At 38.2% G+C, this 17,353-nt stretch overlaps 3 protein-coding genes across 6 annotated transcripts; 2 read left to right on the top strand and 1 right to left on the bottom strand.

The window, feature by feature from the left end:
- Positions 1-708: 708 nt before the first annotated feature.
- Positions 709-6,868, bottom strand: LOC125068245 (double-stranded RNA-specific editase B2). Of its 3 annotated transcripts, XM_047677328.1 has the most exons (11): positions 6,723-6,868; positions 6,521-6,579; positions 5,690-5,773; positions 4,878-4,937; positions 4,424-4,562; positions 3,873-3,994; positions 3,330-3,435; positions 3,170-3,268; positions 2,886-3,094; positions 2,603-2,804; positions 709-2,519 (listed from the first exon to the last, which is right to left on the bottom strand). In XM_047677328.1, exons 1-11 carry the CDS (start codon positions 6,736-6,738, stop codon positions 2,431-2,433), a joined length of 1,185 nt encoding a protein of 394 aa, XP_047533284.1. In that variant the 5' UTR covers positions 6,739-6,868; the 3' UTR covers positions 709-2,430. The 3 variants fall into 3 exon arrangements, with proteins under 3 accessions (XP_047533284.1, XP_047533285.1, XP_047533286.1); XM_047677329.1 differs by lacking the exon at positions 6,723-6,868 and having other exon boundaries at positions 5,690-6,440; XM_047677330.1 differs by lacking the exons at positions 6,521-6,579; positions 6,723-6,868 and having other exon boundaries at positions 4,874-4,937; positions 5,690-5,747.
- Positions 6,869-7,407: 539 nt separating this feature from the next.
- LOC125068142 (protein deltex) lies at positions 7,408-11,725 on the top strand. 2 transcript variants are annotated; one of them, XM_047677164.1, is made up of 8 exons: positions 7,408-7,655; positions 7,939-8,157; positions 8,527-8,663; positions 9,016-9,274; positions 9,437-9,670; positions 9,814-10,004; positions 10,268-10,376; positions 10,784-11,725. In XM_047677164.1, the coding sequence occupies exons 2-8, from the start codon at positions 7,959-7,961 to the stop codon at positions 11,596-11,598; spliced, it is 1,944 nt and encodes a 647-aa protein (XP_047533120.1). In that variant the 5' UTR covers positions 7,408-7,655; positions 7,939-7,958; the 3' UTR covers positions 11,599-11,725. The 2 variants fall into 2 exon arrangements, with proteins under 2 accessions (XP_047533120.1, XP_047533119.1); XM_047677163.1 differs by having other exon boundaries at positions 10,766-11,725.
- A 2,910-nt stretch (positions 11,726-14,635) lies between these two features.
- LOC125068083 lies at positions 14,636-16,719 on the top strand. The gene is made up of 2 exons (XM_047677082.1): positions 14,636-14,989; positions 15,684-16,719. Exons 1-2 carry the CDS (start codon positions 14,662-14,664, stop codon positions 16,607-16,609), a joined length of 1,254 nt encoding a protein of 417 aa, XP_047533038.1. The 5' UTR covers positions 14,636-14,661; the 3' UTR covers positions 16,610-16,719.
- Positions 16,720-17,353: the final 634 nt, after the last annotated feature.

The following is a 17,353-nucleotide window of genomic DNA, read 5'->3' as shown; positions in this document are numbered from 1 at the left end:
ATTTACGTACACAATGTTTTAATTAAATTTACATATTTTGTATTATTTATTGAGCTGTTAAGTTTTATTTGTTACTTTGTTATTATTTTTTAATCAAAATCCGCACAACTTCAGGACGAGATGTAAATTTTTTGATTAGGTTTTTTGAATAAAGTTACATGTTTTAAATGTTAATAAAAATGTAGCGGTCGCGAAGTGTTTTCTTTTAATTTTATTGACACAACCCCGAACTTCTGTTAGTTTAAAGTTTTATTTATATACCTAAGATATAGTCATGTTAAATTGAATCGAAAGTGCTTACAAGAGGCTACTTGAATAAAGTATATTTTGATTTGATTTGATAGAATGAATTTTTGCGAACGACGTCCAAGTCATACTCGTGATTTCTTATGACGATGTTGAATAATTTACCGCACAAATAGTACAAAAAGTTTGTACAAATGAAGACTATATTTAGGTAGAACGCGCATAAGAGTTTAGATAATATAATTTTATAACATTTAAAATTATTCGCTGAGATGCGATTTATTTTAATCGTACAGACTCACACATTCTTAAATCCGAATCACAACACTAAAGATTATTTTTATCGGTGTCATAATTGTGTATGTGTGTGTGTCGGTAGAATACCTATCTAAGTGAATAAGTAACGGGTAAAAATAAAAAACCAAACCAGCAGATTTGTTTAATTATGTTCTTTATTATTAATATTGCTAATAAATAAATTTAATTATAAGACTGTATTTTTTCATAACACATACAAAACTATATCATTGCTGAAAAGCTAATCAAAGTCAAAATTAACTAAACTGACCGCTCATTGGTCGGCTGTCGCGTCATCGGAAGCGACCCGCCAATGAGCGTTCAAATAAAAACCAAATTAGTTAATCTGACGTTGACAAGTTTAAAAAAATAGAGACATAAAATTTGTTTTTCATTTGCAGTCGAAAACAACTTAGTACTTAAATTCCGTTTGTTTTGTTTGCAGATTCATAAATATGGTAAAAAAAGTTACTATTCCTTGTACTCATGAAGAATATTTAGATTTTATTGTATATAATTAACAAAATAATTAAAGATTCTTGATTATTCCGGTTCGGTTCTGCTTGAATCTAATCTATATTCCGAAACGGTGGTTCAACAATAATTAATTTACACTAGTAAGATTAATCGAACTTAATTTGACCCCATGAGTAAAATGTATTATTTTGTTGATTTTTAAAATATATATATAATAGTGTGATTTTGTATATCTGTGTCACGTCAAAATTAATTGTTGAATTTCAAGTTTATTTTGTACACTTTTGTAATTGAACGGAGTAGTGAATTTACCTAAAAATTCATAAATAAGTAAAGCGATGTCTCCTCAAAGAACCAAGACTCTTCTTGTTTCTTTCCTAATGTCAATTCGATGATGATATATAGAGTGACAAGAGCGTTTAACTAAACACTGTTTAGCGGTAAACAACGTCTATAAGGGCGAGTATTGTACAAATATACAAATTATAATACACTGCCCTACTCTTACGATTGCTAAGTTTGTTTTTGTAACTTTATAAATATCGTGTAGTAGGGGACTAAATCGTCGACAGTGAAGGTTTCCTCCCTCCGTAGTCCTAGGATACGAATATACGGTAAAAGTGCAGAAAAACTACGAATGTCATAACAAACTGTTATACGAAAAAAAATCACCGTCTAATATAGACAATAATACGAAACAAGTTCTCAATAAAATCTTTACCGAATGAAGGGTAGTTTATACGACTTTCAGTGCGCAAAGATCTTGGAAAGCCAACTTCACACCGGTCAACTTAAATTGCGCAGATTGCGACCTCATGTACGTAAAACGTTTAAACATTAGAATCTCTCAGAAGTAAAATAATATTTATTTCGTTAAATTCATTTAAATGTCAAAACTATTATAGCATTCTTATACCTATTTCCACTTAGTCTATAGAAACAATAATGTCAAAGAATGATCTTAACCTACTGATGTAGATTTAAAAACTAATACTTCAACTATATTAATATGCGTAATTAATTTCCTATTCGGATGGGGGCGGCGCCTTTAAACATGGCTGTTATTAATATTTAAAAGACAAAATACCAATGGGGCACGTTTAAAATTATGGTTGTTATGATGGAGCAATTCGAAAGTTACGGTAGGTGGAAGACATTTAAAGTCACATGATCGAATGTGACAAAATAAGCCTGATGTGTTTGATTGGCGTCAATCAATTTAGGTAAAACATTCAAATCGTAATTACATGAAAAGTTCAGGCGTTGCATGCAATACATTTCGGCTGATAGACGACTGTCGTCAAGCACCGTCCTCATCATAAGAAACACTATCACCGATCGACCCGGTCAGTCGCTTCACTTAAATCTACAGCCGATCCGCAGGCGGCGCAGGCGGCGCAGGCGGCGGGCCTACGCGGACACGTTTTCAAACTTGACGTCGAACAGCGCCTCGCAGGCCGCCTTCGCCGCTAGCTTCCGCGCCTCCTTCTTGTTCTGGGCTGCAAACGAACGAAACGGTCATCAGAAGGGGGCCCCCGGGAGCCGGGGGGGGGGGGGGAGGGGTCTCGGGCCGAGCACGCACCGCGGCCGACGTAGGTGACGCCGTCGACGTCGATGGCCATGGCGAACACGAGGTTGTGCTGACGGTCGCCCTCGGGCGGCAGCTCGCGGTACTCCAGCTGCGAGCGCATGTACGTGAGCAGCATGCACGGGTGCATGGCGGCCGCGCCCGCCGGCAGCGCCCTCGCCCGCGCCGGCGCCGCCTCCGCCGCGCCCTCCGCCACCTGCGCACGCGCGGCGTCACGGGCGGCGTCACGGCCGGCGTCACGGGCGACGCGCCACGCGCCACTCGGCCGGACACTCACGCTGCTGGCCGGCCGGAGGTTGGGCACCTTGTGGCCCTCGTACTCCCACTCCGCGAACAGCTTGTGCAGCGCGTACGACGCCAGCTGGATCATGGGCAGCGACTCCTCCTCGCTCTCCCCCTCGCCCTCCTGCGGCTCCTCGCCTTCCCGTGCACCTCCAGCTGCGCCCGTACACGAGCCCGCAGTCGAGCCCGCGGTCGAGCCGTTCCCTGCGTATATCGTTACATTTATGTGCGTGTACCGGTACCGGAGCATTCGCGACGGGGAGTAATCAAAGGCCATACCTTCGCGCGAGTCGGCCAGCAGGCGCGCCATGCGCTGCAGCATGAGGTCGCGGATGGCCTGCTCGGCCGCCGCGTTGCGCGCCGTCAGCTTGTTCTCGCCTGCAAGCACACGCCGTCACTCGGACTGCCTGACACGCGATTGAAGCCCACACGCACGTACCGTATCCCTTGTAATTGTTCCCGTGCAACGTGAGGTCCGCACAGAAGCTGTGCGCGTTCGGCCGGTAGAACTGTGCGCCACCGGACACCGCTTCCACCTTGAACTGCTGCTCGAGACATAAACGAGATTAGTGTACCATCCTCCGGGGACAAAAAAATATTTCTTGTTCTTTAATGTGATCAACATTCATTTATCTTTATTTACAGAAATATAATAATATACAGAAGCTTCACACTTTGTTATTGACCGTCAAAATTCTACCACTTGTTCGGAAAGAAACACTTCAAACCCGAACTTAGCCCAGTGCCTCTAGTCACTCTTCAAAGTGGATTGGAGAAAACAACTGATAAGATTATATGATGTACAGTAATTCTCTAAAGATGGATATTTGTTCATAAAAGACATATTTCGAACTAGTAACCTCTTAAATGTTCATAAAAATAATGAGCACGTTGACTAAAAACGCCTGGTCCATGTCTCCCCCACTCCACTGCGTCACAACTGATTCAGACATTAATGCAAATAAAACCCATGAGCACTGACGCTGGCGACTTGTTCCCCGGGCATGATCTCGTTGAGCACCATGAGCGCGTTCTTGGGCGTCAGCAGGCGGCGCAGGTTCTCGTTCTGACGCCTGCGACGTTCCTTGTTCGAGATCTTCTTCACTGTGAGTAAATATTAATCACTCTTTGAAATATGTATCGTACCAGGAAACATTATTAAAAATAGACTGATACTGATACTACACTGCGGCAATGGGCGTGAATTAGGTGCGCTAACTTGAGGATAGATTTTTTAAAATAAAATTTCCTATAGCCTATTGGTATATAATCGATCGATGTAAGAATAAACATAAACAAACCGTAGATTTAAGTATTTCATGCGATTTGCGAGCGCAGATATATTTTGCACTACTTCCACTAATACTTCCAAAGTTCCCATAACAGTTTCATCCATTATGGGTATCATAGATTAGATTAATTTATCGTTATTCCTTGAATATTACATTATTATTAATGTTGTTGATTGGAATTGAGTATTGGATTTGGATATTTTATTAATTATTATTCCATCAGAGTGAAAACTATACTCACCACCTTGAAGCTTGGACTTCATCCAGGGTGGACGGGAAGGAGAACCGTCTCCGCCGGAAGTATCCATCACCTCAGAATTCATTTCAGTATCTTGCTGCTTCTGCGGAGCCGGCTGCTGCTGCTCTTGTTGCTGCTGTTGCTGCCAAGCAATTAATAAAATATAAACCAATTTTATACATATACAGGAAGTAACTGAGGTAATTACTTGTAATGTAAGCAATAGATAATATATAGTCAGCTCAACAGTGAATACAACACATCATTGGTGTTCTGGTTACATTTTGCACATGCATATGTGTTTGGCTATTTTTTGTCTTTACCATTGTTACTACAACTATCAAAAAGTAAGTGTAAAATAACCTTGATTAAAATTTATTTGTGTTTATGTGTGAATTAGAATTGTGCATTAAAACTGTTAGTATTTTGTATGTACAAGATGAAAAAGATTACTTACTGGTGGAGGCACAGGAAGTGGTACTGGGCGAGCTGTGTTGAAACTCTGACTCAATGGTGGCTATGATTGAGAGAAACTAATTATATACCTACAATGATTTATAAAGTGTCATCTTTTTAATAAAAAATCTATTGGATAGTCTAAAAAGGTAAAACACTATTACACTAGTATATTGCTTGTAGAATAATCTGACAAAATATCAGAATTATTGCATGTACATAAGTATAGTTTTTATTCATTATTATTATATTAGTAAATTTACATATTAGTAAATTTGTGATGTTCTTGTATCAGATCAAATAATTTATATATCACATTATCAAAACACTATCTAACTAGCATATATGCTGAAGATTATCATATATATTTTTGATTTTGTTTACTGAAAGTATATAACCATACTTTTATGCATTATAAAACTTGTGTTTAGCTCCTGTAGTCCTTTTAATACATCTTTGTTTACAATACAACACCATTTCCCTTATTTATATATATCACATAAAATTTTAAAGTACTGATAACAACTTAGCTGACATTAAACTACAATTTTCCAAGAATTCATAACAAATAATATCATGTTAATGAATCCAGGTCAAAGTTGTCTATTTATGTTTAATCCTCCTTTAACTGGACTTGGCTATGCAATGTAAACTCAGTTTATAAACACACATAATTATCATTTTCACAAAAAAAAATTTAAAAATTAAAGTTAATTTAAAAAAAAAAAGTTAACAAGGATAAATCATTAAACTCATGATGAAAATCAGATTAAAGTTGAGATTAATTACTTTTAAATATAAAAATTTTCTCACCGGCTTATTATACTGAACATTTGGAAGTTGTTGTGGCAGTCCCATATGGTTGCCGTAGTTGCCTTGAGGTCTTCCCGTGTTCAACTGGCATCAGTTAGCTGAGTTGGCTATGTGCACCCACATTCACGAACACATATTAACACACATGCCTACCCTCTCACTCACTCAAATATATTATATGCTCTGTTATAACGATAAACAAATGTATGAAATGGAAAGAAAACTAAGCCATATAGTTTGGACACATTCACACACCTTTCATAACGTAAAAATGAGTGCACAATAGCCATGTTACACCACATTCCTACTATGATCTCGACCCAATGAAATTATAGCACCATAAATACTCATAAGCCTATCACTAGTATAACAGATTGTTGCAATTCCAGAAGGTCTTCACATATTAGGAATCCAGATCAGCTTACTGACTAATTAAGTCTAGAGAACTCAGCATGTTCACGAAACTGCTTCATCGTGACCATAATGATTTCTCAGCCTATAGTTACTCTCTAAGAGGCTTACACCAAGTCCAGAAAGGCACACCAAAGGCTGTACTTAAAATTATCGAAAAACTAACATCCTTTGTAAACAGCGCTATTGGTGAAAGTCAGATACTGTAAGAGATGGGTAGCACCATGTCAACACACCTCATACAGTATATGCTTAAAGACATATAATGGCTTGGCACAGTTAGTGAGTAACTCGTGACTTTAGGGCCAGCGCCAGAGGTATCTAGGAGCCCGTCATATAGCTGTGATAATATATAGTCTGTTATTCATGGTAGTACAAGTTGAAAAAAAAATGTAAATTCAACTGAAGCATTTCTCTCACCTCTCCTGCTGGCACAAATGGTCTTGGAGAATTGTAGCGGCCAGAATTGCGTGTTCCATCTGATATTACAGGAGAACAACAAATATTAAATAATAGTAAATATTTAGCATAAAAGTTAAAATGAATACTAGATTTTTAAAAGCCACATAAATCTGTGAATGTATAAAACTATAAATCTATAACACATAACATTTTTACATACATTTATTATACGACATTGTTATGGGCCTTAAATATTTGTTTGTTTCGATACCAATAAAAGACGCCGATGAAAATGTCTCTATAGAAAAAGCCGAATGCCGATAACTAAATACCAAATCAATCCAATCATTTAGTTGTCAAAGTCAAAAGCACAGAGTGTTTACACTCTACTGCAAAGTGCAAACTACATTTTCAGTTTTCAGTCTAGTTTTGTCAATAAGTAAATTTGGAGGAACGCGCTAATAAGAGCAATTGTTGACATATTTGAAAAAACTAAAACAGTTACTATTTTAATAAAAGAAAGATATTTTCCAAGCCATCATTCTGTCCAATATTAAAATTCTCTTAATAGTTTTTCAGCTTATCATGTTCAGACAGACAGATACGGTGGGGGACTTGGTTTTAATAATTATGTATGTGTATTTTTTTCATTTCATTATAGTTACGGTTTTTTTTTTTGTAAACAAGTATGTTCTCTTTTCAATGTTCGTCCGTACCTAATACATGTATGATGGGCATCTGTTATATATACGATACATATATATTTATTATAATAGAACATTTTTTTTCTTAAATACTGCAAAAGCATATTTTAATATATCTGTACTGTGTTTATAATTTACAATTTTTAATGACATTGGTGTCAAATGTCAAGTATAATAGCAACAAGCGTCAATCAACGACAACGACATCGAAATTCCTTATTCCATTGGTCTCTCGCCTTTCACGAGAAAAAAGTTGTGATTTACATATAATAACGAGTTTTATAACTCGTTTTCTACTTTAAAATATCCTTAGATACTAAATATTTCATTTTAATATAAATAACTGCTAAAATAAGTTGAAAAGTGATAATAGACAATGAAATTTATTAAATAATAAGTACTGATTGATGTGTATCGCGTTTCAGGCCGTTTAAAACTAATTGGAATTGGTATGTGCCTTTAACAGTATTTATTTATCTGTTCTGTCGATTATGAAATATATTGTAGCCCTTATGTTTACAAAAAGAGGAACACTTAAAGTTTTATTATAGCTTAAAAGTAGTTATAAAACAAATGGGACATTAGTCACCGATAATGTAAACATTAAAATTGTGTAAGTGTAAATAATAGATAAGGTGATAACATTGGTCATTTGGTTTATAGCAAATAAAAACCATATTTGAAATTTATCCAATTTTTCTATAAAGTTCAATTAAAAAAATTTCTTTAAAGGATATGACAACTTCAGTGTGATGTCGTCTGTTCATTCTGTGGTGGTATGGGAGTGGCAGCAAGACGGGCAGTGGCTACCCCACTCCCCTGGAGTCGCACGCACTTTAGAGAGAGCTCACGCTAAGAAACTAACGAGAGTAGTACTGGCCGATGCAGAGCCAGCACTCAAAGGACACTATGTCAATCTCCGTACACTTACTCAAAGTTCAGACACACCAGGTAAAAATTATTTGTGAATTGTATTTATGATGTTATTATATTTTTCTAAGGTGGCAATATTTAAAAAGCACATTCTAAATTGAAATGGAAACATTAATTATATATGGAGTAATACCTAAATCAAAATTCTAGAAACACCAAGCTATAAATCAAGTTCTAGCCTTTTTAATTAATATATTTTGATTTTGAAATTTTTTATAAAATATTCAACTTGGATAGGGTTAGATTTTAGTGCTCTAACATTTCTTGCTTTCCTAAATTAACATGTCTTTATTCTAAATTTTTTACATTTACAAATGTTGATGTATAATAACACAAATTTTAACAAAGCAGTGTCACAAGAGTCTCATCTCTAGTTGCTTGTATCAGGTGTGGGCGAGTGTGCGGTGCGTCGCTCGTGCTACAGCGTACAGTCGCCGGGAGGTCGCGGGGCGCGCTGGGAGTGGGCGCGACTCGCCGACCCGCCGCGCGCCGCCGAGCTCAGATACGACCCTCTGCCCATGGAGGTTGATGGGTCGTTCCACACATTACTATATTCATTTATATGTTTAAGTACTTGGGTCATTGGTAGTTTAGTTAGACGAGTTATGACTACTGCAATTAGCTACCACAGTAATTAATGGTTGCTGTGTACAAATCAGTTTATGAAAAATATTACTATAATTGTGAACAATGAACTTTTTTTTAAAATGTATATTAACAGAGAAAGTTATGATCACAATGCTCTGTAGTAGTCATTATTTTTGAAGCTGTTTGTATGGTTCGTAATCTCATATTTCTAGTCAGGAAAATATTTTTGGGAGAGAAATTTAAGTGCATATTTGTATAATACGTTATTAATTTATAATATTGTTGTAGGTGCAATGTCGACTGGAGGAGGCGTGGTCACGCGGCATGGACGTAGTCCAGTGGGAGGGCTGGGTGCTGTGCGTGTCCAGTATGACAGCGCGTGGGGGCGGCGCGGCCCCCCTGCGGCTGCTGCGTCGCGCCGCGCACCCCCCCTATCCCCTGACGCGCTCCACGGCGCCGCCCGCGCCCCTCACCCCGCTCGCTCCGCCGCCTCACCCCCCGCACCCACAACACGCGCCCATTCCGCCCGAGCGTCCTTGCCTCGACGGTAAGAGCTCCATTATTTTAGCTTAATATTGCGAGATCCTCGTGAGCTCGTGTCAACAATATCTGCTCTGAGGCAGTCTGAGAGATTCATACATTTGATGTGAAGTGATTTTCATTCTGTAGGATGCTAATTTTAATTATATAATGTACCCTTTTACTCCAGCAAGAAGAACCCGAATACCCCAACAGCACACGGGTTCCAGTGTGCATTCAGTCCAATCGGTTCAGTCGATGCAGTCCGTGAAGTCTGCTAAATCTGTGCAGTCCGTAAAGTCTGCACCGGCGCATACGCACTCCGCGCGGGACTCGAGGGAGAGGAATGGAGCGCGAAGTGCCTCACCCAAGGACAGGAAGCCGGGATTGGCTCGACAAATATTACACAACCTCAATATATTTAGTAAGATTATTTGATTTATACATTGATATAATATATTGATATATACTCATACCGTAGATTTATAATTATAAAGATGGAGGATAGACAGACATAATGGTATTGGCTCAGGAAAATATGATTTAATCGGCTCTGGTGGTGCTTAGGCAACAACAGCAAGGCCGCAGCCGCCGCGGCCGCCGAGCACGAGCGCGAGCGCGAGCACGAGCGCGAGCGCGAGCACGAGCACGAGCAGCGCCACACCGACACCGAGAGCAGCAGCACGCGCTCGGCGCGCCGCCACAGCGTCGACACCGTGTCCACCTACCTCAGCCACGAGAGCAAGGACAGCCTGCAGGTGAGCCGCCCGGCGCCGCCCCCGTGTCGCAGGCCGCGGGCCGAATATATTGAACCATTTTATTGTTTTTCTAACAGTACATGTAGTGATTGCCGCGTAAAATATTCGTAAATTTCGTAAAATTTTAACGAAATAGCCTCGATGTAAGGAGCTGGTGTTTTATTAATGGTCTATGAATGAATAAATATTATTAAATAATAAATTATTAAAAAACTAATACATGACTTGTTAAATTCTTAAACGTTTTTATTTGTTTCTTTCAGCAAGCGGTAGTGGGGGAGCTGTTGAACTGCAGTGCGGGCAGCGACGATGTGTTCGAGGCGGCCGATTCCGGACCGGACTTGTTGACTGCCTCTGACGACCGGAATATAGGTACCACGAAATGTGCTGCGCAACGAACTCTTGGAACTGAGACTCGCACGGTCCTCTCAATACCTTTGTCAGAGTTGGATAATTAATCATTATTTTTGTAAATCTTTTGCTTTGTTATGCGCCAACTTCAATGGTCACCGGTCAAATGTTGCCGAACTCTGTCTATCATATATATAAAGCGACATACATTTTTATGATTAGTATATTACTTTTTACAAAATTACAAGTACCAGTGAGGTAAGCGACTCATCTAACTTGTAACTAGCCACTTATCCTAATTTGTAGACAATTTCACTTGAAGCACTCTCTGTCGTGACGTAGTCATTCGACACGTCTCTCCTTCTACTTAAATATCGAGATATAAACTATATTTATTTTAATTTAATCAGCAAACTACTCGCCGACAGACTGCAACCTAAGCGCCGAACTACACCAGCTGTCCGTCACGGCGGACACGGGGCTCGACGGCGCGACGGACGGCGACGGCGAGGGCGAGGGCGAGGGCGACAGCGAGGACGAGGAGAGCATCTGGCGCTGGGTGTCCGACGTGTCGCGGCCGCAGTGGGGCGCGCTGTGCTGGGCCTGCGCGCGCCCGCTGGACCCGCACGACGCGCTGGACCCGCACGAGCCCGACCCCGCCGACCCCGACCCGCGCGCCGCGCGCGCCGTGGCGCTGGCCGCCTGCCACCACGTGCTGCACCTGCGCTGCCTGCGCGAGCACCTGGAGCGCCTGCGCGCCGGCGGCGAGCGGCCCTACATCGCGTGCCTCGTGTGCGGCGCGCAGTACGGGCGGCGCGCGCGGCGGCGCCGGGCCGGCGAGCAGCCGCCGGGCTCCATGGCGTGGCGCCGCGAGCCCGGCGCGCTGCCCGGCCACCCGCACGCCGCGTCCATCCTCGTGACGTACGACTTCCGGTCGGGGCGGCAGGGCGCGCGCCACCCGCGGCCCGGCGCGCCCTACTACGCCGTGGGCTTCCCGCGCCACTCGCTGCTGCCGGACACGCCGCTGGGCCGGCAGGTGCTGGCGGCGCTGCGCGCGGCGTGGGAGCGGCGCGTGCTGTTCACGGTGAGCGCGTCGCAGACGACGGGGCGCGAGCACGTGGTGGCGTGGCGCGTGCCCCCCCCGCCCGCCGCGCCGCACCACTACCTGCCGCCGCACCCGCCGCGCCCGCTGCCCTGCGCGCTCACGCACCTGGCGCGCCTGCTGCGCGACTCGTCCGCCTGACGCAGTCGTCGCACCTGACGACTGCCGACGTGTGTCTTCCAGTACATTTTCAATGTAAGCTCGGCCAATACGTGCATTTTTATTTTAAGAATTATTAAGAAAATCCGTTATGATATTTATATTTCTAAAAGATATTGTAATATAAGAGAGATGGACTATAATCGTATGTAATTTTGAAGAAAAGTATTTTTGCATTCAAATTTCATGGAAATTCCTCGAAAGCCTAAGCCTTTATGTACTATGTATTATTCTATTTTACGAAAAATCTATTTGGTACTTTTATCTGTTAAGTGCTAAAAAAATCAAACACATCTTTTTATTCAAAATGTCGCACTTCTTTATCGATATACAAGGTACACCAAATGATATAAACTTTTTATTCCCTTTTAAAGCCTGAGAGCACCAAAATGTATGTATGTAATATTTGCTTTATAAACAGCTGAGGTAACTAATTTATTCAGCCGTATTACTTGTCTACTATTCTGGAACGAAAAAATAAACGTGCTCCTAATATCACAATATATATTCCGGTGAGAGAAATAGCGTTTTCCCAAAGCATGTCGAGAGTTTTTGGATAAATAACAATACTAAAATTTAAAAATCACTTGGGGAAGAGGGTCATTAAACACACGAATGTTGGAATGATACTGTCTGTTTAATAATGAAGTCGCGTATTATATAGTCTTACAACTGTAGGACATATATCAAAAAATCTAAATATATTCTATTCAAGTAGGCTTTTACAAGCACTTTTGTACCGTCATTTAACAAACTATATTAAGTGAAGCTACCACCGGTTCGGAATGTAAATTCTACCGAGAAAAATTGGCTAGAAACTCAATAGTTACTCTTTTTCAACGTTTAAAAATACAGTTATGTTAATTAAATACAATTATATATGTATGTTATAAATCCTGCCTGGAAGTCAACAAGTATTAACTCCACGCTTTTTTATAATCTATATAATCTGGTATCGAATAATATACCTTCTTAACCAATGTATTTTTACAAAGGATTTTAATTTATTAAACGGCAAAGTTAAAGTTAAAAATATACTATGTTACACCAGTTAATACACACATACTATAATCAAAATATACGTAGCTTAATCGAGCACTCTTAAAACTGCTTGAATTTAAAAGTTATTTTAAAAGAACATTGGTTTGGTTAAGTCAGTAATTAGTAATTACTCTTTTCTACGAATGAAATTGTGCGTAGTTTAAAATTATGACGTCATTAAATTTGCATTTAATGTAATTATGTGTTTATTACAATGTATTTTGTAATACTTTGATTGAATTAATATCTAACTCAAGTTCGTTAGTAGAAGATACTTAGTTGCATTATTATGTAACTCGCCATTAACACCCAAAAGTGTGATATTCATTTTTAAATCGGTCGTTGTCATAAAATTATTTACTCAGAGGATTAAAATAACTATATACAAATCAGAATTAAATGATGTTATTGAAGTCGTCGATAAAGAGTCACGACGTCATGAGCACCATATGAGATAGGCCAGTCCGAACTGCTCGGTCAAGAAAGACTTTGTAAACAAAGAACACAAAAAACCGAACTCGAAAAAATACAAATGTACATTTTCTCGAATATTATAGTGATTTATGGAATTAATTATTATATATTTTAGTAAAATTTTATAAGTGTATTTTCACTTTTATATTGTATACAAACTAATACGACGTGCCTATTTTTATAATATGTTTAATCTTGATAACATTTTATAAATATAATACATGATAATTAGGTTTAATACATTCCATAAACAACGATTGTTAAGATATATTACTATCTCAAATAATCACATATATGCATTGTATATTGTACTATGTCATATACATTTAAATATGACATATTACATGACATTTAATTTTATAAATGTATATGAGACATGTATGTTTATATCGTGTATTAGTATTGCTTTAAAACAAATCGTAAAATTAATTGTACATATATATAATCATATATATCTTGACGGAAACATCATTCCAATTGAATGTAATTCATTTATTGTATTATATACCTTATGTCCATGCATTAAGGTTTACTTTGATTAAGTTTTCAATGTGTTAAATGTCACTTTGGTCTTCCGAATATATTCTCACAACATATTTGTTATATTTTTATTTTTAAGACTGATAAAGATATCTAAGATCGTAGTTTTTATATAAATGTCAATTATTTAAATATTTACATGTTACATTGTGAAGTATGTTAGAATAAATCTTGCCAGTAAGTGCCTCTGATATTGTATTGTATATAAATATACGTATGTAAGATTGTCTTCCTTTACGACCAGATCTTCCGTTTTAAAGCTTTATGAAGATTATTTTTATTATTATAAGATATTATTAGCATCAGATACATAGGATATAAGTCGTTGAATGATTAATAAGTCGATTCAATTGGCGTAGTAAGAAGCAAGTATCACAAAATAAGTTTTCTTTTTTATTTTATAGTTCGTTGCAAGCGTGCGTTAAGCCGACTACGCCAATTGTTGACGCTTTTTTAAATAACATTTAGCTAATAAAGTTACTTAAAAATTAATTTGTCTTTTATTCATATATTAGCGAATTCCAAAGTATATTACAATGCCTGCCTCTAAACTTTTTATTTAAACAAATCATTTTTGATTATATAAAAAGTATATTTCCAAATGAAATTGACGTGATTTAGTAAGTTTTATTTGTCGAGGCACGTTATCTGTAGTCAAATGATTCGGCGTGCATTTGAAATAACGTAACAATGGAAGTTCAATATTTAAAACAACGTGTATTGTAAGCCCACAATCAATAGTACAAAACGATATATATACAAACGCCTTATCTCCTACGAATGCTTCAGAGATAAGTTTTGGAATAATAAGGACCTTATTCGTAACAACTCAAGGTTCTATTTCGTGAAAGCAATTGCACACAATTTCCTATTTATGAAACAATAAATAGAAGACAAAGATCAATAAAATTATCTTATAAATAAATTCTCCATTGTATAAAACCTCTGTATTGGATAGGTTTCGTTCAAAGAAGTCTCGAGAATTCAAAAATGGAGTACTGTGCTGAAAGTGCTAAAAGTCTCGAAGACCTTTTGAGTGCGAAGCAACTACAACATATATTGGATAGGCTTGCCAAGCCTGGAGCTCAGCTTGTCAGCTATGATCTGAAATCAGCGACCCAGGGTATCGCAGGGTTCCTCGGGGATCACTTAAGGCTGACGCTTCACGTGAAGGAGGACTTTGTAAGGAAGATACACTTGTTCGTTAAAACCATACCCATGGGTAACCAGCCGAAGGCTGAATTTATTACGCAAAATCAGTTTAATAAGAGGGAAGCTTTAATGTTCAAACTGTTTGAAGAGATGGGGGGGACGGAGGGTAAGTTTTATTGTAAAAAAGTTGTCACGTAATGCTTTGTTAGGACAGGTCCAACTTATAAGCCATCGTGTCGGGAAGAGTAGAGACTAATCTGCACACGATTGCATAGATGTACACGAGCACACGAGCACGAGCACCATGTACACGAGCCACCTAAAATCATTGTTGTGTCCATTCCTCAGCATATTATTATAATGAACACAAGTTTGTATGTTGTGCGAAGCTTAGATGTGATAGGCAGGCTGGCGAAAGATCCATATGATGGTAAGTGATCACAACCGCTCATATCCATTGACGCTAAACTTAATGTTAACCATTCCTAAATGTCTAAGAAATTATGTCCTTTGTGCCTGTAATTACACTGACTCACTTACCATTTACTATTACTATATTTAGTCGGAATACAACAATAATAAATAATACTGTTTAGTGCTAGGCTAAGCGATTTGCACAAAGCTCTAAGGGTATACTACTAAGATTTGTCTGTTTGCAAGTTTATAAAGGATGTTACACGAATCGCAAATTTTAAGGTATAATTCAGCTGACTTCTGAAATTATTGAGCCTATTTTTTACAACCATAAGAATTATAAAACCTACATCAAGGAAACAAAAATACATACAAGTCTGACTGAGTTTCAGAAGTTTTATAAATCCTAACGGTAGAAATACATAAATGGTAATATTTTATTACAGATCCATACCCTTGGCGACCGAAAGCTTATATTTACACAGAAAACATATTAGTGATGCCCGATCTCTGCGCGGAAGGATACAAATCGTTTCCTGCTAAGAAATATTTAGATAAAAATCACGTCATGGTCACCGTAACATCCATTGCTCGCTTTCACGCAGCCTTCTTCAACTATATTACAAAGAATACTGCCAATGGAAAGCGATCATACCACTTTCTAGATGATTGTAGTCATATTATGACTGAGCCGATATTTATCGACTCGCCGTGGTTACACACCGCGGCAAAATTAACGAGCAAATTTCTAAAAGAACTGTCAATAAATTCTAAAAAGTATCCAGACGATTTGGAGGAACGATTAGTTGAATTTTATATAAAGGCATGTGAAAGTTTAAAAGTATACGAAGACACTTTAAATGTCATCATACATAAGGATTTGTGGATGAATAACATTCTGTTTCGTTATAATGGAGATCTCGTCACGAATGCTGTGATTATAGATTATCAGTGTACGCGTTTTGCTCCACCGGCCTTCGACGTCATGGCGTTTTTATACCTAACTACGTCGAGAAGATTTCGCGAGTGTTACGAAAATGAAGTATTGCGGCATTATTATTCAGTTTTTTTTGAATCCTTAGATAATGATTCAAAACTAAGGATGGATAGCTTTAAATATAATCTCGATAGTTTCCTGGATTGGTGCGAGAAGGCAAGAATGTTTGGTATGGTGGAAGCGGCGACGATATTTCCTTACATTCTAATGGATCCGGTTAAAGCGCAGAAGACCTTCGATAATCCTGAAACTTACATGGAATATTTGGTAGAAGACCGATCAGGTCCAGTGATAGAACATGCTAGAGAAAACGATTCCTATAGAACCAAACAATTGGAACTTTATGAAGAATTAGTTGAAAAATATATTTTATGAATTAATATATCAAAGAAGATAAATTATTAAATATATCTGGCTTACTCTGGAGTTAGTTGGTTTCAACCAGTAACTACATCCATTGTTTTGTTCCCTTACCTTTTACGCGTAAATATGAGACTTTAACCGTACAAAACTTATTTTAAAGAATTTTTCGATAAGGAAACCAATTCCTTACTAGATTAGTTAAACATACGAGCAATGTTCGCACGTGTAAAATATTAAAATAATCTGATATTTAAATTATTGTAGGGATGCTCTAGAAGGAGTCCGTATTTCTAGTCTAAGTTACCGGCCACACTCCTTTTTTTATTTCTACGAGTAAAGACTGTTATGCACGTACTCCTGACCAACTTCTGACCTGACAACTTCGCAAATATAATATTTGTAAACACGACTGTTAGACAGTAGACTATCAATATTCATTATCAAGTTGTCTGTAAGAGATGGCTTTCTAAACGATAAGATCGCCTTTCGTATCAAATCAAATAAAATTCTTTATTAAATATAGAAGCATTACACTTACTTATTGATTTTCATATTAAAAGATACCATCGGAAAAGAAACTACCTGAGATAAATTGTCGAAAGAAACTCAGTGGCTTTTTATGTCAATTTGTAATTGTTTAATTCAATATAAATTGTTTTATACAAAACCCCATGCACGTTTGTTTACTTATAAATGTTTTTAAACGTTGTATCGAATAAAAAGCATTTGATTTTAACGCAATAGTCATGCGTAATT

The sequence above is a fragment of the Vanessa atalanta genome, chromosome 13 (genome assembly GCF_905147765.1).
Source record: "Vanessa atalanta chromosome 13, ilVanAtal1.2, whole genome shotgun sequence".
NCBI lineage: Eukaryota > Metazoa > Arthropoda > Insecta > Lepidoptera > Nymphalidae > Vanessa > Vanessa atalanta.
This window is presented reverse-complemented; position numbering and strand designations above follow the sequence as displayed.

Excerpts from the sequence above, each read along its gene's own strand:
- LOC125068245 (XM_047677328.1), bottom strand. Across the intron at positions 3,995-4,423 it reads GAAGTCCAAGCTTCAAGGTG|TGAAGAAGATCTCGAACAAG; the intron begins GTGAGTATAGTT and ends ATTTACTCACAG. Across the intron at positions 2,520-2,602 it reads CGTCACCTACGTCGGCCGCG|CCCAGAACAAGAAGGAGGCG; the intron begins GTGCGTGCTCGG and ends GTTCGTTTGCAG.
- LOC125068142 (XM_047677163.1), top strand. The coding sequence starts at position 7,959 with ATGTCGTCTGTTCATTCTGTGGTGGTATGGGAGTGGCAGCAAGACGGG. Across the intron at positions 8,158-8,526 it reads TCAAAGTTCAGACACACCAG|GTGTGGGCGAGTGTGCGGTG; the intron begins GTAAAAATTATT and ends TGCTTGTATCAG. Across the intron at positions 9,671-9,813 it reads ACACAACCTCAATATATTTA|GCAACAACAGCAAGGCCGCA; the intron begins GTAAGATTATTT and ends GGTGGTGCTTAG.
- LOC125068083 (XM_047677082.1), top strand. The coding sequence starts at position 14,662 with ATGGAGTACTGTGCTGAAAGTGCTAAAAGTCTCGAAGACCTTTTGAGT. Across the intron at positions 14,990-15,683 it reads AGAGATGGGGGGGACGGAGG|ATCCATACCCTTGGCGACCG; the intron begins GTAAGTTTTATT and ends ATTTTATTACAG.